Below are 27,743 nucleotides of genomic sequence, written 5' to 3'. Positions count from 1 at the left end.
CAAAGTGAGAATCTTACAAGTAGCAAAAGAGTAACAACTTATCAGGCACAAGGGATTCTCAAAAAGATTAACATCTTATTTCTCATCAAGAAGACCAGAAGGCATGGTATGGCATATTCAAAGTCTAACATAAAAAGACTGTTAAGAATGTTATGTCCTTTAAAAATAAAGGAGAAATGATCATATATCAAGATTTTAAAAAATAAATAAATAAAACATAAAGGGAATTTGTTGCTAGTAGATCTTTCCTGAAAGGGGTCCTTTGGGTCAGGCTGTAGACATTTCTAGATAGGAACATAAATTCACAAGAAGAGTAAAGAGCTCTATGAAGGTAATAGCTGTATTTTTAATAATTTATAACACTTTAGTTTCTCCTGTCATTATAAAGACATCTGCATAAAGTAATAATTTTAAAACTGTATTGAGATGGATGTATAAATATGCAATTTGTATGACAACAACAAATATGTGGCTATTAAACACAGTCCTGCAAAAGTCAGGGGGCTGACATTATCCAATTTCAAATCTTATTACAAAGCTACAGTAATCAAGGCAATGTGGTATTGGTGTAAGTATGGGCAAGGATATTAATAAAGTAGAACTGAGTGTCTATAAATAAATCTTCATACTTATGGCCAATACATTTTTGATGATGCACCAAGATAACTCAATGGAAAAGAAAGTTGTCTTTTTTTTTAACAAAGAACAGTGAAACAACATGCAAAATGATGTTGAACTATCAGTTCACATCATATTAATAAATAGATTATGTTTTTAAATTTAAGACCTAAAAGTATAAAATTTCTAAAGCATTAGCATAAATTTTATGACCATCGATTAGACAATATTTTTCTCTTATACTCCAATAAAAGCAGAAGCAACAAAAGAAAAGAAAATAAACTTAACTTTAGTAAGTCAATAATTTTTGTGCTTCAAAGGATCCTTTCAAAAAGTTAAATTAGAACCCATAGAATGAGATGAAATATTTGCAATGTTATATCTGATAGAACACTCATATATAGAATATAAAGTGAACAATAAAAGAAAAAATAGCCTGAACAAAAGTTATATACATTTATCCAGAGAAGGTACAAATGGTCAATAAGCACATGAAATATTTCTCAAAATTATTCATTAGAGAAATTTCTATAAAATCATGAGATACATTGTGATCATTATAATAGAAAAAGAATAAACAGTACCAAGTGTTGTCAAGGATGTGGAAAAACTGGCACCCTTATATTTTGCTGAGGAGATGGAAAATGGAACAGCCATTCTGGAAAATAGCTTGGCAGTTCTTCCAAAATTTAAAGATGGAGCTATGATGTAATTCAACAACTTTTCTAATATGTACATATCCAACAGAATTTAACATATATATTCATACAAAAATACATACATGGATGTTCATTGTAGTTTTATTCATAATAATCAAAAAGTGGAAACAACTCAGAAAACCACAAACTATGTGATTCTATTTAAATGAATTATCTTGAGGTGGCAATTTCATTGGGACAGAGAATAGTTTAATTTTTCTAAGGGGGGCAGGCAGATGGGACAATGGTGAGTGACTGCTATTGATTACAGGGTTTCTTTTTAGAATGATAAAAATATTTTGAAGTTTGATAGTGCTGATGGCTACATAACTCTGTGAATAGACTCAAAAGTACTCAATTCTACACTTTAACACTTAATTTTATCTCAGTTGAAAACTAAACAAAAACAAACCCTATCATTATTTAACATACAACACAAAGCATGGCATATAGAAAATCCATAATCAACAATAGCTATTTAACTATTTTATCAATTTTTCCTAAAACTACTTACTTGCAAACAGTGTATTGTAAGAATAACTTATTCAATTTTATACAAAATAAATGTTGTGGGAAAGAAGACATGATTTATAGAACTATGTGTTTCACAGACATAATGCTAAAATAAAAACTCAGCATGTTGAGGCAATTGTGGTCTTAAATAGTTTCATTCCCTAGAGAGATGCATTACTCCCTGATATCACAGACTTAACATGAATACAGTTTTGCTATTTTATCCAGCAGAAGAATCAATCTTCATTTCCTGATAGCTATGAAATGTTTTTGACCACATCTTCAACTTAACAACCAAAGAACTCATGTGGCTTTCTAATATAATCATGTAAGGATTTTTTTCAAACAAATTTAAGTGGGAGAAAGCTATATAGGTCAACTATTTTGAGTTTTTATTTTATATTAAAATTTTACTTTAGCTTCTTGCCACTTGGAGTATAATATGGGATACATGGGCAATATTGTAATCACACTGAATATCACAAAGCAAGACATTTACTAACTATGGCAAATAAAATAAAAATCAGAAAACTGATAAAATTGGAGGTAAATCAGAAGAACAAAAAGGTAAGTGGTTTTAGTTCAGAGCTATTTTTATAGTTTGTCTTAGATGATGGCAGATATGAATTAGAATGTAGAGCTGAAGACCTTAAACTACCATTAATTTTTGTTTTTTAAATTCTCTATGATTTTGCTTTCTTAGGAAAGTCTGGATCAGTAAATTTGCAATTAGACCTCAATATCTTTCTAATGTATATTAGATGTACTAATATACTAAATGTATTTAGTCAACTAATATATTTCAGGTCTTCAAAAAACTAACTAGGACTTCTTACAATCCACAGGATGAGAAACACAAATTCAGGATCTATGTTACATTACTCTTTTTTCAAATATTTGTTGAGGACTTTATAATTTATAAGTGATTTCACATTCATTATCATCATCCAATTTCAATCTAATTCATAACCTTGAATCGGTGACAAATGAAGAAATGAAGGCTCATAGTTTAACTGCTGGCCCCAAATCAAGCCAATATCCAATGACAGACTGAAAACTCACACCCAGAACTTCTGAATCCAAATACAGTTCACCCCATCTCCAGGTTACTCCCTAGTGGAGATCAGTTGAATCCTATTATATTGACTTCTGGTGCCTATTGATGAGTCACTTTTTTCCTAAATCTGTTCTGCCCTCTCCCCATGAACTTTTCAAGATGGAATCAATTAAATACAAAGATATAACTAGATTTGACTATCCACTAATGCTACAGAAAACCACCTTAGCTGCTTTCTCAATTCACATTAACTGTTTCTTCTTCCACACTGTATTACTCTGGTCTTTCCATGATAGTTCTGCATTTTCTCTTCATAGTAGATGAATATTACATGCTGTATGAGTATCATACTTTGAAAACTGGAATAATTGAGGTCTACTCATCTAGATACATCTTTTTACAAGTCCTTGCTTTTATTTATTTAAGAAAAAGAGGTACAATTGATACAGCACATTAGTTTCCTGTACAAATAATGATTCAATATTTGTATATTTTGCAGAATGATCACCACAGTAGTTCAGTTAACATCCATCTTGATGTATGGTTGCAATTTTTTCCCATGTGATGAGAACTTTCAAGATCCATTCTCCTACTACTTTTAAATATGCAATATAGTATTATTAATTACAGTCACCATGCTGTACATTATATCCCCATGACTTACTCACTTTACAACTGGAAACTTCTAGTGTTGAGTTCCTTCACCCATTTCACCAACTCTCAAAACCCTGCTTCAGACAACAACCAATCTTTTCTCTATATCCAGGATTTTTTTTCTTTTTCAGATTCCACAGGTAAGTGAGGTCATATGGTTATTTTTCTCTGTCTGACTTATTTCACTAGGCATAATTCCCTCAAAGCCCATCCATGTTGTTGCAAATGGCAAGATTTCTTTATTCTTAATGGCTGAACAATATTTCATCATGTATATATATCACATTTTCTTTTTCCATTCATCCATTGATGGAAACCAAGGAAATTTCATCTCGGCATATTTAACATCACTCTTTTAACAGTTTAATGTACATTGGTCACCACAGGAAAATGTCAAGAATCTATCTATCTATATGTTCATATATATATTCATATATATATATACCAACACATATATACATCAACATATATATATATATGTATAGATATATGTTCCAAATTAGTTCACAGCTTACCTTGTTAATGATAATTGATCTAAGTAATACTATATTTGAACACACATTCTAACTTTCAATAAAATACTTTCCAAAAATGATATCAATAAAGAAGAATCTTACCTAGACCATGTCTATGTGTTGACATTGGTGGTAAAACAGTCCAAGTCTTGGTTTTGGGGTTGTAACATTCAACAGTGTTCAATGTCTTCAAGCCATCTCGACCTCCAATTACAAAGAGTTTGTCATCAATAACAGCCACACCAAACTGCAATCTCCTGCCATTCATCATCCCTGCCTGGATCCACAAATTTGTTCTGAGGTCATATTTCTCTATGGTTGTAGCTCCTGAGAAAACATAAATCAAAGAGTCACTGTTTACTATGAATCCAAAAAAGAATCTTCCCAAGACACTGCACAAATTAGGATATGAAAACATTCTTGTCACATTCACTTTTCTTGAAGAAAAAGATGGCAAGAAAACAAAGGGAGTGGTAATTTAAGTACCTTATTTTCTCTTCTTGGCAGAGAAGATGTTAATAATTAAAGTAGACACAAATGTTCAGCTTATTTGAATTACATAATGATCTCATGCTAAACTATTGACTCAATGGAATCATTATTTAGCATGACAGTTCTGTGAATTTTATAGCTTCCCTTTATCATTGTTTGCTATAAAAATGTAACATAAGCCTAGCATAAAAAGAAATATATTAAAGTCCTTTTAAATAACTAAGTTACACATGCTATCTGTATAATTTCTGAGAGTGAAGAGAAGTTAATTTAGCAAATTCTTTACCAAATTGCTTTAAAATTTATCTTATGTCTTAAATAACAAAGGTTTTAAAAGTCAACTTTAAGATATGCAAACAAATGTTAGCTGTGTGTTTTTTTTTAAACCTTATTAAAAAAAAAATGCATCCAGGGAATAACAATAGAATTTAGAGACATAAAATGATCTCCTATCCTTATCAACTATTTATAATCTAAAGAAAATAGCTTATCTTTCCTAAAAGCTTTTTATGTATAAGTTTGAGAAATGCAGTGAATCTGACTAGTAAAATTGAAATTGAAAGAAGAAGCTAATCACTGATGACATATCTTTTAAGGGATCCAGTTAAACATTTCACATTAAAAATATCTACCTTGAACTAATTCACAAATGTTTATATGATAAATTATAAGCCAGTAAACACTGATCTTGCTTCAGTGTTTCACCATAATGTTTAGACTCACATTCATCAATGTTGCATCTTTAATGATTAAATATCCCTACATTTACAAGTCAACATTTTGTGTACTTTTATTTATGCACTAAAAATTATTTTGCTTGTAATTTATTACAAGTTTGCAAACTAGGGAAGACATTCTTCAGAGGTCTCATAGAACCTAACAAGCAATGAACTAAACAAACATAAACAACTTGGCAGGAACAGTTCTGCTAATTGAAGTAAAAATGGTGTAATTTATGCTCAATTTTTATTCAAAAGTGACAGAGCAGTAATAATATAAATACTGAGTTAGATTGAATTAAATCTGGCTTTCTGATGTTATTAAATACATGAGCTAATTTTCATACAGCTAAATATGAAGTATTATAGTACTATTAACATTGTTAGAGTAAAAATGAACTTTAATATTCATAAAAGTCATTTGATACAGTTTGTTAACATAAAATATTATTTAAATAAATCTGCTTATTTTATGCTTAAATGTATTTATTATGAAAGTGAAAGTCTCTCAGTTGTGTCCGACTCTTTGTGACCCCATGGACTATACAGTCCATGGAATTCTCCAGGCCAGAATACTGGGGTGGGTAGCCTTTCCCTTCTCCAGGAGATCTTCCCAACCCAGGGATTGAGCCCAGATCTCCTGCATCATAGGTGGATTCTTTTTATGTTTTATATTAAAAGTTTTATTCAAATACATAAAAATTAAAATTCCAAGGTTAACTAAAGTTTTAAACAATTTCAAGGTCATCTGAATTCTCAAAGCTTAATAGCATTGGAATGCCATGAATGTCTCAAAACTGTGTTGTATGTTATATGCAAATACCTCTCTCTTATGACTAACTCTTGACAAATCATGACAGAAGAAACAGTGTAACCTAATAGTAGTTAATCCATTGCCAAAAAACCCTTATTTTGCAGATCTGGGTATACAAGGAAATAAATGTCTGAACAATTATTTTCTTAATCTCCAAAACCTTGATCAAATTTTCTGCAGGCAATCTAAAGTATAGTCATCTTTCTCAGAAAAAATCATTGAAAACATGTGAAGTTAATAGCCTCTGAACAACCAAAGATGATGCTATTCAAAGGGGAAATTGAGAACTTGATTTGAGATTCAAAGTCTCATTCAAGCAAGCTAGGTATGTCTTAAACCTCAACACATGGCAGGATTTTTTATTTTTACAGTGTTTTTCCTCTAACTGCAGTTTTCAAATGTAACCTATATATTTTTATCCTAAGTAACTACATCAGAAATAGGAATGCATTCCTATATTCATTATGTAAAATTTAAAAGTTGTTTAAATTTAATATGGCATTGTAAAAAAAAATCTCAAATTAGCAGCCTAACAAACACACATTATCTCTTAGCTCTGAAGGTCAAGCATTCAAATTAGATCTTGTGTTAAAATCAAGGTGTTGACAGCTCTTCCTTTCAGGAGGCTCTAGAGAAGTGGTGCTTAGGCCTCACTTGTTCTTTGTGACTTCTCCTTCCGTCTTCAGGGCCTGCAACATAGTGTTTCTCTGACTAATTCTTGTGATTATAATAGGCTCACCCCGATTTAATTTGAGTTAATGTAGAACAATCTATTTTAGGTCAGCTAATTAGCAACCTTAATTCCCTTCACAGTCAGCCCCTTTCCTGCACTTGCTATGTAAACTAACATACTCATATCTCCTGGGGATTAGGTTGTAGACATCTTTACATACATACATACATACATGTTAGTTGCTCAGTTGTGTCTGACTCTTTGCAATTTCATGGACTGTAACCTGCAGGGCTCCTCTGTCCATGGGACTCTCTAGGGAAGAATGCTGGAGTGGATTGTTATTCCCTTCTCCAGAGGATCTTCCTGACCCAAGGATCAAATCCAGGTCTCTTGAATTGCAGGCAGAGTTTTTACCATCTGAGCTATAAGGAAGTTCCATAGATATCTTTGGGAGGAATTATTTTCCTACCCCAGAAACCAAAGTCTATGTTCACTCTACTCTTTAGTTTTGATTAGTAAAAAAAAAAAAGAAAGAAAGAAATTTTTAGTAATATAAAACAAGTATTTCTTGATTTGTAGAGTTTACTATAGTAGGCAATAAATTATTTCCTCATTTGGTCAGCATGTAATATAAATATTTTATCTAGTTTGTAATGATCATGAAGTTAAAAAATATTCCTGCTCTTTTTCTAATGAAAGTTATTAACAATAATATTCTGTAAGGAATTTTCTCACCAGCATACTTCATTAGTTGTCTGTATAAACTTCCTGTCTTATACTTGTAAAAATTTATCAACCTTTTTTTTTTTTTGAACCTGTTACTTCCTTTTACATTTCCCCTTAGTGTTTTCCTGAGTCATAGGAAGGATGAAGTCATTCTGTCTAAGCAATGTTACCCTGTGTTGTTCCTTAAAGTGAAGACAGTATTCATCATTGCGTAAATTAAAAGCAGGATATGAATAAGAGTGAACTGCTGAGTTCGATCCCTGGATTGTGAAGACCCCTTGGAGGAGGGCAGGGCATGGCAACCCACACCACTATTCTTGCCTGGAGAATCCCCATGGACAGAGGAGCCTGGTGGGCTACAGTCCATGGGGTTGCAAAGAGTCAGACACGACTGAGCAGCTAAGCTCAAGAAGTGTTGGTTAGTAATGCATTTGGAAGAGATTAAAAAGGAAATTTTATTTTAAGACATAGTTACTCTGGGGTTCCTCTGTTTATGAAACCATCACTGGTTATTTTAAATGCCTGCAAAGTGGAGGCACAACTCTAAAATGTGTGACTGCAGGCCAAATAGCAGCCTATTTCCATAAACTCCCACTCAGTAAACTGTATGACATTGAAAGATGGCTTCCAGCTTCAGATGAGAACACAGTCTTGCCAGCACCTTGCTTTCAAGCCTTTTGAGATCGTGAGCGAGAAACCAGACTTGCCTTCCTGGACCTGTGACCCACTGTGAGCTAAAAGTTAGTACTTATTTTAAAAAGTGTTTATGGCAATGTGTTACAGCAGTAATAGAGTATAGTTTATTTTAATTTGCATTTTAAATGTATATTTTTTCCAATTTCAATAATATAACTAGAAGGTATTAGATACAATACAAACACAAAAGTGTTTGTCTCATGACAAAACAAACAGCAAACTCCTTTCTTAAAATATAAAACTGAGAAAAAGTGCTCAATATGTTATTAAAGTGAAGAATATAAAGGAAAAAAAGTGCATTGTTTTAACTCATAAAAAACATTTATGGTCATTACAACAAAACACATTATATAATGACCAAAGAACATCATGGCCCAATAATAAGTAATGTACCCTGATGCCATCAAACTTTTGGAAAGGTTAAATTAGTCAGATATGTATACTTTTTTATAGAAAACAATAAATATTGAGAAGCATTCTGGAAAAATTTTAAAGCATTGGATATTCTTTAAGATACTTAAGACCTCAAACTTCAAAGAAAATACCATTATTAAAAATGATACATTTTGAATTTTTCATATAATAAAAATTTCATGTATCTACATACTTATGAAAAATATAACTTCAAGATAACATTCTTATACTTACAAAAAAAAAGTATTATTGCAGAGAAAATATCTTTCAAGCACAAATAAGTCTTTACTTTTTAGGTAATTCCTAATAAATTTTTAGGATGGCATTGCTAGCATTTCATAATCGCCATAACACTTTCATATGTACCAAGCAAACAACCAAGGAAATTTTAGACCCTTCAATATAAATATTTGTAAAATGATAATAAACTAATATATAGTTAAATAGAGACAGTTCCCAACTGTGTTTCAGCAGTTTGACTTAATGATTTTTCAGCTTACAATGGAGGGAAAGTGGTATGTATTCAACAGAAATCTTAAGTTGAATTTTAATCTTTTGCTGAGCCAGCAATATGGAGCACAATATTCTCTTGTGAAGCTGGGCAGGGCAGTAAGAAGCAGTTCATATCCGGCCACATGATCACGAAGTTAAGCAACTAGTACTCTTACAATCATTCTGCTTTTCACTTTTAGACAGTATTCAATAAATTACAAATGATTTTAAGCACTCTGCTCTGAAATAGGCTTTCCATTAGATGGTTTTACCCAATTGTAGGTAGTCTGAGCACACTTAAGGTGGGCTAGGCTAAGTTCTGATCTTCTATAGGTTAGTGTATTAAATGTAGTTTCAACTCACTATACTTTGGACTTTCAATGGATTCAGGACATAAATTATAAATTGAGGAAGATTTGTATAGAGATATAAATATATAGGGGCTTCTCTGGTAGGTCAGATGTTAAAGAATCAGCCTGCAATGTGGAAGACTAGTTTTGATCCCTGGGTTGGAAACATGCGCTGGAGAAGGGAATGCAGTTCCTTTTATAAAAATCACATAGATTGTATGAAGGACAGAACTTATTTAATTAGCACCACTAAAAGTAAATTATCTAAAAATGAAGTCAGCAAGATAGGTTCCAACTCAAGACGAAAAAACAATGGAAAACTCTATTGAATAATGTTAATTTAAATCGATGGAAAGAATCATATGACTTTTGATTGAGATAGTGTGCTATTATGGAAATCATCGTTATCTTAAAATCAGAATTTAAATAATAATGATATTTGTACAAGGTATTTATAAAATTATGCTTGTGTTTCTCTGAACATTCAAATGTCAATATTAGGAAATATATTTTTAAAGCCAAGACAATCTCCAATACAAAGGAATCCTGAGGAAAAATTGGCCTATGAAATATTAAAAAGTATTGTATAACCTTAAATATTTTCAAAATGTGGCTTTATGATGAAATAAAATGGCTATATTAATGAACACGAAAAGAAAGTCAGAAACAATTCTGAAATATGTGAGTATAATATGATAAAACTGGCTATTCACATCATTAAAAAGCATTTTACTATTCAGATGAATAGTGTTGGGATAACCAATTGTCGTTTTGAGAAAAAGTCACTGAGATTTTGGTCTTACTCTTTTTACAAAAATGAGGTTTAGCTGTGACATGAGTTAAAGCACAGCACAGAGGGATATAGAACTATCATGTTTACGGTGTGTTTCTCAGAGACAGGGTAATTTTTGGTAACCTGCCTTTGGTCACTATTCTATTAAAACCTTAAATATCCTAGAAAATGAAAATATAGTTGATAAATGTTCAGTTCTAGGTGGGCCTAAGAGCAATAATTCATGAGGGAAAACCTCGAGACTTAGACATTTTTTAAGTCTATATAATCCCTAACCACTCAAATAATATAGTTACATCAAAAATAAACAAACATGTCTCTTTCAGATCTGGTTTCCTCAGTGTGTATGCCCAGAAGTGGGACTGCTGGGTCATATGGCAGTTCTATTTCCAGTTTTTTAAGGAATCTCCACACTGTTCTCCATAGCGGCTGTACTAGTTTGCATTCCCACCAACAATGTAAGAGGGTTCCCTTTTCTCTACACCCTCTCCAGCATTTATTGCTTGTAGACTTTTGGATAGCAGCCATCCTGACTGGTGTGTAATGGTACCTCATTGTGGTTTTGATTTGCATTTCTCTGATAATGAGTGATATTGAGCATCTTTTCATGTGTTTGTTGGTCATCTGTATGTCTTCTTTGAAGAAATGTCTGTTTAGTTCTTTGGCCCATTTTTTGATTGGGTCATTTATTTTTCTGGAATTGAGCTGCAGGAGCTGCTTGTATATTTTTGAGATTAATCCTTTGTTGCTTCGTTTGCTATAATTTTCTCCCATTCTGAAGGCTGTCTTTTCACCTTGCTTATAGTTTCCTTTGTTGTGCAAAAGCTTTTCAGTTTCATTAGGTCCCATTTGTTTATTTTTGCTTTTATTTCCAATATTCTGGGAGGTGGGTCATAGAGGATCCTGTTGTGATTTATGTCGGAGAGTGTTTTGCCTATGTTCTCCTCTAGGAGTTTTATAGTTTCTGGTCTTACATTTAGATCTTTAATCCATTTTGAGTTTATCTTTGTGTATGGTGTTAGAAAGTGTTCTAGTTTCATTCTTTTACAAGTGGTTGACCAGTTTTCCCAGCACCACTTGTTAAAGAGGTTGTCTTTTTTCCATTGTATATCCTTGCCTCCTTTGTCAAAGATAAGGTGTCCATAGGTTCGTGGATTTATCTCTGGGCTTTCTATTTTGTTCCATTGATCTATATTTCTGTCTTTGTGCCAGTACCATACTGTCTTGATGACTGTGGCTTTGTAGTAGAGCCTGAAGTCAGGCAGGTTGATTCCTCCAGTTCCATTCTTCTTTCTCAAGATTGCTTTGGCTATTTGAGGTTTTTTGTACTTCATACAAATTGTGAAATTATTTGTTCTAGTTCTGTGAAGAATACCGTTGGTAGCTTGATAGGGATTACATTTAATCTATAGATTGCTTTGGAGAGTATAGTCATTTTGATAATATTTATTCATCCAATCCATGAACACGGTATGTTTCTCCATCTGTTTGTGTCCTCTTTGTACCCCAAAGTTCATTGCGGTGCTGTTTATAATAGCCAGGACATGGAAGCAACCTAGATGCCCATCAGCAGATGAATGGATAAGGAAGCTGTGGTACATATACACCATGGAATATTACTCAGCCATTAAAAAGAATTCATTTGAATCAGTTCTAATGAGATGGATGAAACTAGAGCCCATTATACAGAGTGAAGTAAGCCAGCAAAATAAAGACCAATACAGTATACTAACACATATATATGGAATTTAGCAAGATGGTAATGATAACCCTATATGCAAAGCAGAAAAAGAGACACAGATGTACAGAACAGACTTTTGGACTCTGTGGGAGAAGGCAAGGGTGGGATGTTCTGAGAGAACAGCATTGAAACATGTATATTATCAAGGTTGAAACAGATCGCCAGCCCAGGTTGGATGCATGAGACAAGTGCTCAGGGCTGGTGCACTGGGAAGACCCAGAGGGATGGGGTGGGGAGGGAGGTGGAAGGCGGGATCGGGATGGGGAATACATGTAAATCCATGGCTGATTCATGTCAATGTATGGCAAGAACCACTATAATATTGTGAAGTAATTAGCCTACAACTAGTAAAAATAAATGGAAAAAAAGAAAAAAAAAACTAAATAAAACTCAACATTCAGAAAATTTAAAAAAAAAAAAAGAAAGAAAGAAAAAGAAAAAGAAAAAAATCACCAGGAATAGACATTTAAAATTGCAAACAAAAGAAAATGATGAGATAAAAAGAAATTTAATTAAAAACTTCATACACAAGGAACTCAAAGGGGAAACAGGAGGAAATTACAGAAGTGGCTAATACTAGATATTTCCAATTTAGGAAATTTAGAAAAGGTATGGAGTACAAACTAAAGCATTGAGGAGAAAATGGAATGAAATATAAAAAAAGATTAGGAAGAAATATCTAGAATAAAAAGTTTTAATGCTTAATGAAAATTAGAGGTAAATACCTATAGAAGACTTTTTAAACTGGCATACAATAAAAAATGAAATGTTGAAATAAAAATAAAGAAACAAATAAAAAAAAACATAGACTGACAGCAAGACTTAAACAATGAAACAAAATTAACAAAATATTAGCAAAAACTTTTTACATCAATAGCAAAGAATGAATGTCCTTGATATAGCAAAGCTTTTATAAACTAAGATGTTAATTACAAACATTAAAACATCTTTAAATATGTAAATTATGTTTAATATGTTAAGAGAAATATGCAAATGTTATTAGCAGACAATAGAAAAGCAAAAAGAATACCACCTGCATATTGAAAGATTTACTTAAACATTTCTAAAATTATTTTAGTAAATTTCCAAAAGATTTAGAAAATGTTTAATTTTGATAATTCACATCAAAACACACTGCCTGATAGTAAGTCAATGCAAATATGTTCTAGCAGAACATTATTAAACTTTATTTCTTTATTTTTTCATTTTCTTAATAAATTTTCACTGAGCATAAACATTGTACAGGAGGCAGTGATCAAAACCATCCCCAAGAAAAAGAAATGCAAAAGGCAAAATGGTTGTCTAAGGAGGCCTTACAAATAGCTGAGAAAAGAAAAGATGTGAAAGGCAGGGAGAAAAGGAAAGATACACCCATCTGAATGCAGAGTTCCAAAGGAAAAGAAAAGACAGATAAGAAAGCCTTCCTCAGTGATCAATGCAAAGAAATAGAGGAAATAATAGAATGGAAAAGACTAGAGATCTCTTCAAGAAAATCAGAGATACCAAGAGAACTTTTCATGCAAAGATGGGCACAATAAAAGACAGAAATGGTATGGACCTAGAAAAAGCAGAAGATATTAAGAATAGGTGGCAAGAATACACAGAAGAACTGTGCAAAAAAGATCATGACCCAGATAACCATGATGGTGTGATCACCCACCAAGAGCCAGACATCTTGGAATGCAAAGTCAAGTGGGTCTTTAGGAATTATCACTATGCACAAAGCTAGTGGAGGTGATGGAATTCCAGTTGAGCTATTTCCAATCCTGAAAGATGATGCTGTGAAAGTGCTGCACTCAATATGCCAGCAAATTTGGAAAACTCAGCAGAAGCCACAGGACTTGAAAGGGTCAGTTTTCATTCCATTCCCAAAGAAAGGCAATGCCAAAGAATGCTCAAACTATCACACTATTACACTCATCTCACACTCTAGCAAAGTAATCCTCAAAATTCTCCAAGCCAGACTTCAACAGTACAATGAACCATGAACTTCCAGAAGTTCAAGTTGGATTTAGAAAATGCAGAGGAACCAGAGATCAACTTGCCCACATCTTTTGGATCATCGAAAGAGCAAGAGAAAACCAGAAAAATATCTCCTTCTGCTTTATTGACTATGCCAAAGCGTTTGACTGTGTGGATCACAACAAACTGTGGAAAATTCTTAGAGATGGGAATACCAGACCATCTGACCTGCCTTCTGTAAAATCTGTATGCAGGTCAAGAAGCAACAGTTAGAACTGGACATGGAATGACAGAATGGTTCCAGATAAGGAAAGGAATATGTCAAGGCTATACATTATCACCCTGCTTATTTAACTTATATGCAGAGTACAGCATGAGAAATGCTGGGCTTGAGGAAACACAAGCTGGAATTAAGATTGCCAGGAGAAATATCAATAACCGCAGCTACGCAGATGACACCACCATTAAGGCAGAAAGCGAAGAAAAGTTCAAGAGCCTCTTGATGAAAGTGAAAGAGGAGAGTAGAAAAGTTGGCTTAAAACTCAGCATTCAGAAAATGAAGATTATGGCATCTGGTTCCATTAGTTCATGGCAAAAAATGGGGAAAAAATGGAAACAGTGACAGAATATATATATATATATATATATATATATATATATATACTCCAAAATCACTGCAGATGGTGACTGCACCCATGAAATTAAAAGACACTTGCTTCTTGAAGAAAAGCTGTGACAAACATAGACAGCATATTAAAAAGCAGAGAGATTACTTTGCCAACAAAGGTCCATCTAGCCAAAGCTATTGTTTTCCCAGCAGTCATGTATGGATGTGAGAGTTGGACTATAAAGAAAGCTGAGTGCTAAAGAATTGATGGGTTTGAACTGTGGTGTTGGAGAAGACTCTTGAGAGTCCCTTGGACTGCAAGGAGATCCAACCAGTCCATCCTAAAGGAGATCAGTCCTGGGTGTTCATTGGAAGGACTGACTGTGAAGCTCCAATATTTTGGCCACCTGATACGAAGAACTGACTCATTTGAAAAGACCCTGATGCTGGAAAAGATTGAAGGTGGGAGGAGAAGGGGACAAAAATATATGAGATGGTTGGATGGCATCACCGACTCAAAGGACATGAATTTGACTAATTTCTGGGAGTTGATGATGAACAGGGAAGCCTGGAGTGCTGCAGTCTTTGGGGTCACAAAGAGTCAGACACAACTGAGCCACCGAATTGAACTGAGCATAAACTCATACTACTTGAAATTTTTCAATTAACTATTTATTTTTGTAGCTAACATTTGTCTAATTTTAGCCAAGTTTTTATAATTTATATTATTATTAAAATGCCCTCTTAGGTAACTTTTAAAAAGTTTTACAGCTTTTTTTTTTGAAATACTTTCCTTACAATATTTATTAGAAGTTTTCTAACCTTTGTTGAAAATGTCAGCACTGATGAATGAAAGGAAACATGGCTATTCGGACAATTGGGTTCTAGTTGTAGTATTACTGGCTGTGTGACACAAATAAAAGTCACTGAAATGCCTTTACATAAGTGTAATTAAAGAAAAAAAAGCATGAGATTCCATTGATCTCCACCTAAATCATTAACTCTTGGAGAGTACAGTTTTGTCTTTTTCATTAAGGAGCACCCTCCCTTATAAAGATATCTTAATTGAAGGCTCTTTGTCCTTTCATACTGAGGGTTTACGTTAGTACCACATTTACATGAAAGTACAATGGCTTCTACATATCTCTCAGTCTTTTACTTCTCAATCTCCATGAGTCTTTATCATGGAATTAAATTGAGTTAGCCCTGCAAAGTCTGTTTCCCCTTGTCAGTGAAGAACCACACATTGGAGGATTAAGATCTGGTACATATGAAATGCACCCAAACACACACTGGCTTATTCCCACGTGGGTGTGTAAATCAAGAGACTTGATTTAGAAAAAGGATGCACTTATGTATGGTACATTCACTGGGAAATTGACCAAGAAAATGTACTCAGTACTCAAGAATTTATAATTAGGATGGCATTTTTTAATCACAAAATACTAATTTATTATTCAATCCATATTATTTGAAAGACCCGCACAATGTACAGATAAGTGACCCAAATTCTCTGACTACTAAAAGATAAAATAAAGTTTTCACTAGACTAAATTTTGAAGAATTTAGCTTATAATTTTAACCCTGATCCATCCTCAGAAGAGACTTTAGAAATGACTATAGCCAAGTAGCAGCAGCAACATAGCCAAGTTAGTCACAAAGCTTTGTCTCCTTCTACTGAAGGTGAGGCTATGAAAGAAAACTTCCCCAACAGGTGATTCACTTTTGACCTGAGAGAACCTTCCTTCACTCTTCATTATGCAACATAGCTTCTGTGCTCTGTGTGTTCAGTTGTGTCCAACCCTTTGCAACCCCATGGACTGTAGACTGCCAGGCTCCTCTGTCCATGGGATTTTCTAGGCAAGAGTACTAGAGTGGATAGCCATTCCCTTCTCCAGGGCATCTTCCTAACACAGGGATTGAACCCACATCTCTTGAATCTCCTGCACTGACAGGCAGGTACTTTACCACCAGAACCATCTGGGAAGCCCCAACATTGCTTCTAGGAGCTGAAATTCTTTGTAAACTCATTGGCAATAATATAAACAACCAGAATTTAATTTAACACATGAGCATCTTTCCTGTTTCTAAGGATTGTTAAGAAAGCAAATACCTTGACTTTACCTAGTTCTTCCCCTGAGAGTCTTGGAGAAGTATGATTCTCCCCTTAAAATATTTCTTGTGAAAGTGAAAGTCATGTTCAACTCTTTGCAACCCCATGGACTATACATTCCATGGAATTCTCTAGGCCAGAGTACTGAAGTGGGTAGCCTTACCCTTCTCCAGGGGATCTTCCCAACCTGGAAAACGAACTGGGGTCTCCCGCATTGCAGGCAGATTCTTTACTAACTGAGCCTTATATATCAGGGAAGCCTGGTAATTCAACATCTATCCCCAAAGACAATTCTTTGTGTATGGAAAACAAAAATAAAACCGGGTTTAGGCTGACACGATGTTATTAGTGATTTTGAGTTGTTTCTACACCTTGATAAAAACTGATGACAGTGAATTGGTAATCTCCAAAGATATATTTCAAGCTCAAAAAAGGTACTGAAGTGGAACCAAAGGGACCGAATGGAGTTATTGAGGCAGACATCAAGTAGAGCAGTCCTCAAAAGGGCAAAGATGAAAGAATAAGCTTTCTTCTATTATACTGATTTTCTTCAGAAAAAGTCTACAGCATTTTAAAGTTATTTCCCCTACCTAACTGCAACTGCTCAGGTTTCTCTGACACAGAATTGCAAGTGAATCATTTTCTTAAAGCTGTATGATGATCACTATTGTGTTAAATGCTTTAGAAATTATCCAGCTTCAGAATTTCAGTATGAAAAGCTATTCTTTAAAAGTTCATAATAGTGCAGTCTGTCCAGTTCAAGCCAAGGAAGTAAAAATCAGGTCCAGATGGTTAATTCCACCTATCCAGTTTCCATTTTTTTCTTTCAACAATACTGACGATGATGAAAAGTATGATGAGACAAATCCAGGATAAAATGATCTAGCCATGTATTTTGAATATATAGAGAAAAAATATCAGTTTATCCTTGCTGCTGCTAAGTCTCTTCAGTCATGCTTCAGTCCAACTCTGTGTGATCCCATAGATGGGAGCCCACCAGGCTCCTCTGTCCCTGGGATCCTCCAGGCAAGAGTGGGTTGCCATTTCCTTCTCCAAGTTCATCCCTACAGTTAGATAATTTAAAAATTTTACATATATGAAAATCTAAAGCACCATTAAATATTCAAATATCATAAAACATGCTCAATAATAAGATGATTCAATAAGGAAACTCAAGGAAATTAAGTTTATATTTCATAGTTAATAATTAATGTTTCTCTCCATTTATGATCTTATCATTATTAGTTATATTAAGCAATTTGCTTTGCCTTCACATGAAAGATGTTAATCTATCTGATCATGTTCCTGGCTGTTAGTGAAAATCAATAACTGACCTGTGGCTGCAAGGAGGTTGTCAACAAGGAGGCAATGCAAACATTTAGAATAAAGGATGGTTTTAATTCTTTCCCCTTGTTCACTCAGTCAGTCACAATCTAAGGGAAGAGTCACTGCTACTGTGATTTTGACATGTTATCAGCATGCTTGGTATATCTTTAATTAGGCATCCATTGATATTCACAGCTACCATGTATAAGGTAAGAAAACTATGTAATAATGTGATTTTCTTATTGCTTTCTTCTATTTTACCTCCAAAATATATCAATTTGAAAGACTATTACCTTTTAGCTCTTTGTTGATTCTGTCTTTAGAACTAAATAGTCTCTCTTTTTAAAAATTTTATCTAAGTTTAATTGGAGGATAATTACAATATTATGATGGTTTCTGCCGTATATCAACATAAGTCAGCCATAGGTATGTATATATATCCCCTCCTTCTTTAAATCTCCCTCCTATCTCCCTCCCCACCACACCTCTCTTTGGGTTCCCTGTGTCATATAGCAAATTTCCACTGGCTAGCTATTTTACACAAGGTAACATATATGTTTCAATGCTATTCTCTCAAATCATCCCACCTTCTCCTTCCTCACTGTATCCAAAAGTCTGTTCTCTATGTCTGCATCTCCATTGCTCCCCTGTAGATCAGTTCATCAGTACTTTGTTTCTAGATTCCATATATATGTGTTGATATACAATATTTGTCTTTCTCATTCTGACTTCATTTTATATAAAAAGTCCTAGATTTGTCCACCTCATTAGGAACTGACTCAAATGCATTGTTTTTTATAGCTGAGTAATATTCCATTGTGTATATGTGCTACAACTTCTTTATCCATTCACCTGTCGATGGACGTCTAGGTTGCTTCCATGTTCTAGCTATTGTAAATAGTGCTACAATGAACACTGAGATATGTATGTTGTTTTCAGTTAAGATTTCCTCAGGGTATATGCCCAGTAGTGGGATTGCTGGGTCTTACGGTAGTTTTATTTCTGTTTTTAAGGAATCTTCATACTGTTCTCCATGGTGACTGTATCAATTTACATTCCTACCAACAGTACGGGAGGATTCCCTTTTCTCCACATACTTTCCAGCATTTGTTGTTTGTAGACATTTTGATGATGGCCATTCTGACTGGTGTGAAGTGATATCTCATTGTGATTTTTCACCTGCATTTCTTTAATAGTAAGAGAGGTTGATCATCTTTTCATGTGTTTATTAGCCATCTGTATGTCTTCTTTGGAGAAACATCTGTTTAAGTTTTCTGCTCACTTTTTGATTAGGTTGTTTGTTTTTCCAGTATTAAATTTCATGAGTTACTTGTATATTTTGGAGGTTAATTCTTTGCTAGTTGTTTCATTTGCTATAATTTTATCCCATGCAGAGGGGCTGTCTTTTTACCTTGCTTATAGTTTCCTATGTTGTGAAAAAGCTTTTAAGTCTCTTAAAGTGCCTTAGCCTAAGCCAGAGTGCCCTCTGCTTGCCTACTGCCAAAGTTGTACAATGGAACTGCCTTGTGTCAAAAAGACAAGAGTGCCTCTTAAGACTTTAACCAAAGGGTTAAAGCCCTCTTTCACTAAAGAGGGCTTCTTACTTGTAAGTTTTGCCTGTCACTCTCCTACCCTAACATTCTAGTCCCCTTTCTCTGTAGTATGTTTCTACAATATCTCCTCAAATACAGATATTCTAGGTTTGCATAGTTCTAGTGTGAATAAATTTCAGTTACCATGGTTTAGTTAAATAAAACACTTGGACCCCATATTTTAGTTACCATAACAAATTATGAATAACTGCATAAAGTACAAACTTTGCTACTAGCTCTTCAGTTCCCAAATCACTGCTTAAGTAACAGATATTCTTTGTGATCAGTAACAAATCACCTCACCTCTTTCAAAGTCTGCAGGTGATTGGTCACTGAATTTTTGTTGCTGAATTCATGCACAGGCCCTTGGATGCTTTTATGTCTCCTATGATAAAGCCCTGATGGTTCAGATGGTAGAAAATCTGCTTGCAATGCAAGAGATGTGGGTTCATTCCTTGGGTCAAGAAGATCCCTTGGAGAGAGGAATGGCAATCCACTACAGTATTCTTGCCTGGAGAATTCCATGGACAGAGGAGGCTGACGGGCTACAGTCCATGAGGTCGCAGAGTCAGACACAACTGAGCAACTTACACTATTACTACTATGATAAAGCCACTGCCAATAAAAAAAAAAAAAGATAATTGAAGAGAGAATTTACCAACAAAGATGTCAGTAGAGCATATAAAGAAAAAAATGAGATAATTGGAATTGATATTACAGTAAAATCACATACTTCCATACCCAGTTAGTTGTGGATGGCTCCTGCATCTTTGCTTATGGAGCTGGGCTTCCTATGAAAAGAGCAGTCAGTCTGACCTTGCTCTCAGTACGTCAAAGAATGTTTCTAAGCAGATAAGCAGGTTGACCAGGAAGCTGCTTATGGTGGGACATTGTAAACATAGTATAAAAATTGCCCACTCCAGCTGCCAGTAAATTAGAGTTGGGTCAAGTGAATAATACAGTTGGCCCCACAAGTATTCTAGAAATATGATATAGAGCTTTACTTTCTTCTATAACAGAATTTGGAAACCTTTCTTCCATGAAAGGCCAGATAGTGAAAAACAAATCTTTGTGGGTTTTCCTATGGGTCTATTTGTTGCAACCGTATGGGCATTATAGACTGAAAGCAGCTGTAAACCATAGATAAACAAATGAATGAGTCTCAGTTAAACTTTATGGACATTGAAATTTGAATTTCACAAAATGAAAATGTTCACTAAATGAATCATAATATATTATTCCTTCTTTGATTACTTTGAACTACAATAATATAAAAATCAAAACCATGTAAACAAATTGGTCAGTTTGTTTTGGCTTGTAGGCCATACTTTGCTAGCCCTTACTCTTAAAATACCAATAAAATATAAATATTTGGAGAAAAAGAAACATAAAATGTTCATTAATCATAGTAAAACAAATCTTCTTTTTAGGAAACAAATGACTGAATTTCCAGATATCAGTTTGTATGTCAAATTGAACTTATGAGTGTGGCCTTCCTCAGCCAACATTAATAAAATAGCAGCCCTATTCCCTCATCCTGTTCCTCTGATGTTCTTCTTTTGTTTTTACTTTATATTTCTTGATAACTAATCATCACATATGCTAAACTAACTTGTATATATATTTTTTAGTCTGTTGAATATAATTTAAATTACAACAGACCAGGGACTTTTGCTGTTTGGTTTACCAGTACCAGGAACAGTGACTAGAGATTAATAAGTACTCAATGAATATTTGCAGCAAATTAGATAATCCCAAAAGGATGAAGTTATGATCTGGGAACCCAAGAAATATTGAGGAAATGGCAGTAGAATGGATTCAATTGCAACCCAATTTCATAATTAATAGTTTCCAATTTGTGAAGCAGAGATTAAAAACATTTTTATTGTCCTACTTTGGGGAAGAAAACAATATTAACAGAACTACCAAACAGAAAGTCATACTTTTCTATTCAATTCGTGAGCATTTAATAGAATTGCAATTCAACTGTTAACCTAATGAAACCCTTGTTATTCTTTCCCATGCTTCAAAGGTAGACCTTGGAAATGGACACTTTTACAGATTCCTGTAAAGAAGCCACTTGGAGGAAACTGTAATTATGTACAAAAATAATGCCTCTAACTAGAATGTTATTGCAATAGACTAAGATTAAGAATTGTTTAATATGTGAACATAATTTATTTGTATAACTGGTATAAAATATAACTATTTGATTAATGAATAGTAACTGTTTTAAAATTCTTCTGTGATAAAGATTAAATTCTACTGACATTGAAATTTTGATAAATAAAAAAAATGCAGAAAGCAATGACTTATATACAAGATTAAAATATATACATTCAAATCAGATGTGCAAAAGTATAACAATGTATTTTTACATATGTACTCATTTTGTTCATAAACTTCCTTTCCAAAGAAACTGTCTAAATTAAAAGCTTTCTAATGACGACACTCTTGGATAGATTTGTTCTGAGAAACAATCCAAAGACTAGAGGTTTAAGTGTAAATAAAAATTGCCAGCAATAAATAGTATGTAACATTTGAAAAGATTGGATTGCTATCATTTATTAATTCAGGATGCAGTTAAGTTTTAGATACATCCTTCTCTTGATAGTTCTAAGTATCTCAAAGAAGTATGTGCTATTATTTCCATAATATGTGTCAGGAACACCAACATTTGGAATATTTAATTATCTTGCTAAATAATACAAGACACATAATTCTAATTATTTTAATTTTACTAAAATAAGCAAATTTATTAAAATAAGAGGTACCTGGGGTTGCCAGTGAGGAATTAAACCTTAAAATCTGTATGTCAGCCAAAAAAAAAAATCTTAAAATAATTAAAATTGTTTTCTTAAAAATTCCTTATATTTCTATTAAATATACACTAATATGGACTTAAATTTGCACAAGATATATGTCTATATTTTTAAAAATTTAGGGAAACATCTTTTTTGGGTGTTTCATTGTTATTGATACAAAGTAAGGTACTAAGTTCTCTTTTTTTATAGTTTGCTGTTATATAAAATAAAAAGTAAATGATAAAATGCATTACTCTACTCCCTGTGCAACACAGACACTGGAACTTTCTGAGGCATCATCATTTTCATTTCTCCCATTTCTTGCTTATGCCATGGAAATTGAGGTTGGCATCACCCTCATCATTAAAATCATTACCCCATCTCTCTCAGAATGTATGGTTGGATTCCTTGGGTAATATGCATAGTTAATATGACTCAAGTGTGATGGAGTAAATTAAATGTGCTTATTCCCTATAGTATTTATTCATGAATTTTGCTCTTAGTATTAAATCATCTCTTGACAGGTATATCATTATGTGTGTAGATCATTATCTTCAAGTCTACATTAGTATTTCTGAAACATGTTAATGCTGCATGATCTTAAAAGGATTTTTTAAAAGTCAAGCTATCAAAACTACCTGAGTGTGAAACAGAACTAACATAAAATTCTTCAAAGTTTTTGGCATTAAATACAAATACTTCCAATAATTTCAGTATATCAAAGAATATTTCATATGCAAAAAAAATCTCCAAAAGTCCAGGTTGCTACCCAACACGTGACATGTTATTATTAGTAGAATAAAAATCACAAACAAGTAAATAGGTTTAGCAGTGATCAGCCATAGTGAAAACAGCACATTTTTGTGATTTATTCGCTCATATGTTCGTATTGTCTTCAAGAAGCAAGGGTATATTTTTTGTGATGATTTCCACTCACAGTTTTGGAAAATCATATGCCTTATAACATTGGATTATGTGTCTCTTATACATGAAAGTGCAGTAATCACAAAAAATACTTGTGCATGACTGCTCACAGAAGTTTTATTCATAATAGCTAAAACTGGACATATCCCAGATATTCATCAACAGGAAACTGGATAAACAGATTGCTATTAAGGAATTAAAAAAAAAAAAGAATGAACTATTGATATCTACAATGCCATGGATGTATCACTAAAATATGCTGATTGATAGAAAGTTTAGATAAAGAAATATAAAATGTGTGATTGCATTCATATGAAGTTAAAGAATAGGCCAAACTAGTTCAAGAAATTCAGAGAAATAGTTGTCTTACAGATGTTGAAGCTGGTGACTGACTAGGAAAGGATATGAGGGAACTTTCTGAGGTAATGACAATGTTCTCAATCTTTGATCTTCAAAGTTAAGACTTTCAATTACCTAGGTAATATATTTGTCAAACTTCATTTAAAAGTACACTTAAGATTTCTGCATTTCACTGTATGTTAATATTGCCCAAAAGCTCTAAAAATGTTGAAACTTTTTTAATAATATTCATAAATGTGTCCAGAATTAAGCATATTTATGTCTACAAGTTAGAAATGCATTAAAAATATGAGCCATGAGTAGAAGAATAATAGCTGAACAAATATGTGACAAAGCAAATGAAGCATAATTTTAACTGTATAATCTAGGTGAGCATGTGGAAGTTAACTGTATGATTCTTTTAACTTTTTTCTATGTTAAAAATTTGTATTATTTTCTGCAAATGAAAATGATTGAAAAAAAAGATGTATTCAGTGTAATGACTGGTGTAATAAAAATGGCAAGCACACAATGCTAAGATATTGTAGAACAGGGATAAAATAAGGTTAACTGAGAAACCATGGGTGGGAGAATATTGCAGTAGGTTTAGACAAGCAAAGAGAAGTGAAAAATGGGAAAAGATACTAAAGCATTAGACAATGTATGTGTGTGGGTGGCAATGCAACCAATATAGTACATCAAATCTGAGGGAGTGAATGATCAAATTTGATAACAATTAAAAATATCATTCGAGATACTTGTGAATCATTCAAGACATTTGTGATGGACAGAAAACAAGAAAAATTTTCTGGTTAAATTTGGAATGACAGATAATAAAGATATTGCACTTGTGAAGAATATTAAGCTCTACCTGGAAGATGGGGGCCTAATGAAGGTTTTTATTTTATCATTTTATTTATATCTTTGTATTTTAAAGATCATGCTAAAAAGTTATGATAAATTAATTTGAAAATAATGAGCTGAATGAGTAGGATTGGAGAGAAACTGGAGGTAAGGAGATCGTTATCTGGTTTATTAATGTTTTGTCAGAAAAAAATGATCCATTTGATAAACACATGCATTTACATGTGTTATATAAACAGAGGCATAAGATAATAAAGCTTCAACCAAAGTACTAGAAATGCTGATGTAAATCAGACAATCCCTAGCAACTGATTAACTATAGAGGGTAGAGTGATTCTAATGACTAAAGTCTGAAGCCAAATTAGAATGAAATATTGCTAATAGGATATATTTGAGACATTAGTAGTATTTTTATAGTAGGAAATATAATGACCTTGTGTTGAGCTATAGAACTTTTATTTAATAATTATACTATGTATTTCAGCTTAGAAATAATCTCATAAAAATAGGGCTTATACATTTTATGCTTAAAAGTTGCTTTTTTTATATGGCTAATTTGTTCTTTGAGGAAATAATATACACATAAAAACTGAACTAAAGAAAGACTGTTTTAGAGCATGTAATAAGAATTATATTTTATTTTTTTAAATGTTCTGATGTGAGTTTAATAATCTGTATTCAAATATGTATGTTTTCTGGATATTTAAGTATACACATTTTATAAGCACTTAAAAGTACTAATTTAATAGTTTTTCATGACTATCCTAAAAATAAAATTTGAAAATATATTCTGAATTTTAATACAATGCCTGTTATATTTAAAAGATATGCTATAAAGAGGTAAAGCATATGAGAAATTGATCAAGTAGAGAATTTAAATTGGGGAAATTTCAAAAATATTTATAATAGTGCATGCATAAAAGTAATTTGCAAAACATGAAAGAAATAAATATAATAGAGCATTTTCTAATTTTTTCAATTATTGATCCTTTCTTTTATGTTTCTTAAAATCAAAAGTTTATTTACCTGTCCTGGGATTATTTGTTCATCCTGTACACTAGAGAACTAGTTCCAAACTCCTATAAAATTATAACTAAAAATCACATATTAAGAATCAAATATATGTCAGAATTTTATGCTGATATTTTAAAAAGTCACTATGTGTGCATCTCATCATGAATAGGCTTTAGGTCAGAGAAAAAGTACAGGAATGTTGATATTCTCTGTTAAAACTAAAACATTCTCAAATGAAATTTGCTATACAATGTAAATTAAATTTTTTATATAGTGGAGCTTGGAAGCTGGTATTTAAAGTAATGTTGTTGGAGGGGGCAAGATGGCAGAATGAAAAGATCCTAGGTTCCCCTCCTCCCACAAAAACACTAAAATTACAACTGTATATACAGCAACTAATTCAGAATGGCAGAGAAACTAGCAGAAACTTTTTTTTTTTTTTTTTCACGACTAAGGATAAAAAGAAGCCACGTTGAGATGGGCGGAGGGGTACACATACAGTCTGGCCGGGACTCCAGACCCTGGAAACCAGGGGTGGAAGAGGCTTCACAGCTTTGGTAGTCATCCCTGAAGAGCAAAGGTGTTAAACCTTACATGAGTCTTCTGAGGCCTGGGAACCTGCACTGGGAAGACAAGCTGTCACAATGTCTGACTTTGAAAATAACCAAGCTTATGTCCAGGAGAGGCAGAGGGCTACAGGAAACCAAGAATTTGCTCTTAAAGGAACATGAAAAACTCATTTGCTCTGAAGCCCAATGCAGAAAAAAAGTACCTGCTTCATAATGAAGAAATCCATTGATTAATTTTAAGGTGATTTAAAGGTGTGTATCTGAGAGACTGGGATTTGTTGGAACTTTCCCTGGGTATGGAGGAGTGGCAAGTGCTAGTAGGTTTTTTTTCCTCCTATCCTCCTCTACTTAGTTGCTCAGTGTCATTTATGACTCTTTTTTTTTTTTTCTTTTATGACTCTTGCCATGGAACTTACTAGCACAACAACCCACCGGGGTAAGTTCACCTGTGGACATGATGAAGCCTGTGCCCCACTAAAGTAGCTCCCTACCTATTAACATCCACCTTCAATTGGCAGTAGACACCATCCAAAGTAGCCCCTTGGACCACCAGTCCAGACAGATACACTTGACTGGCAGTAGAGCCAGACCTGGCAGATGCCCTTGACCAGCACTGGTGTCTCCTTGAAGGGGTGCTCACATCAGGAGTCAGTCACGTACAACAGAGTGCATGCAACACTTGTGGCCAGGCCTTTCAGCTAGATGCATGGGGGCCAGTCCTACACACTAGCTGTACCCAGAGAAATCACAGCCCAGCCACAATAGGAGGGCACATGCACCCCACATAGGGGAAAACCCTGTAGCACTTGGCTCTGGCACTGAGGCAGGACGGTGCTGCTGGGTGCAGTAGGACATCTTTTACTCAAAGCCACTATTTTAAGACCAGAAGATATAGCTGATCCACCTAATACACAGAAAGGAATGCCAAGAGTTAGACAGAATGAGACAAAGGAATATGTTGCAAATTAAAAAAAAAAAAATCGGAAAACCTCAGGGGGGAAAAAAAAGCTACATAAAATGGAGATAAGCAATATTCTAGAAAAAATGTTATTGTTTAAAGTAATGGTCATAAAAATGCTCACAGAGCTTAGGAGAAGATGAATGAACACAGTTGAAAACTTCACCAAATTGATAAAAACATAAAAAAAGAACCAATTAGAACTGAAGAATATATTAACTGAAATGAAATATCCACAGAGAAATTCAACAGCAGATTAAATGATACAGAAGAATGGATCAATAATCTGGAAGACAGGCTAGCAGAAAAGAAAAAAAGAAACTGAAAGATGAGGCTAGCTTAAGGGACTTCTGAGACAACACCAGGCATACTAACATTAGCATTGTAGGCTTTTAGAAGGAGACAAAAAAAGGGACAAAAAAAATACTATCAGATTGAATAATGATGAAAGCAACCCTGAACTGGTGAAGGAAACAGATATCCACATCCAGGAAGCACAGAGAGCCCCAGAGATGAACCTATACCAAAACAAAATTATATAGTCATCTCAATAGATGCAGAAAAAGCTTTTGACCAAGTCAACATTCATCTAAAATATAAAAACTCTCAATAAAATGAGTGTGGAGGGAATTTAACCGAACATGATAAAAGTTATATATGACAATATCATAGAAACACCATACTAAATGATGAAAAACTGAAAGTA

The 27,743-nt window shown here is 33.5% G+C and overlaps 1 protein-coding gene across 2 annotated transcripts in view; it reads right to left on the bottom strand.

The window, feature by feature from the left end:
• Positions 1 to 27,743, bottom strand: part of KLHL1 (kelch like family member 1) — a 476,190-nt gene that overhangs the window by 95,486 nt on the left and 352,961 nt on the right. For both annotated transcript variants that reach the window (XM_043478165.1, XM_043478166.1), the window contains one exon: positions 4,158 to 4,382. In XM_043478165.1, coding sequence (XP_043334100.1) covers positions 4,158 to 4,382 — 225 coding nt within the window. The remainder of the gene's footprint in view (positions 1 to 4,157; positions 4,383 to 27,743) is intronic.

Source organism: Cervus canadensis, chromosome 9 (genome assembly GCF_019320065.1).
Source record: "Cervus canadensis isolate Bull #8, Minnesota chromosome 9, ASM1932006v1, whole genome shotgun sequence".
NCBI classification, from domain to species: Eukaryota; Metazoa; Chordata; class Mammalia; order Artiodactyla; family Cervidae; genus Cervus; species Cervus canadensis.
This window is presented reverse-complemented; position numbering and strand designations above follow the sequence as displayed.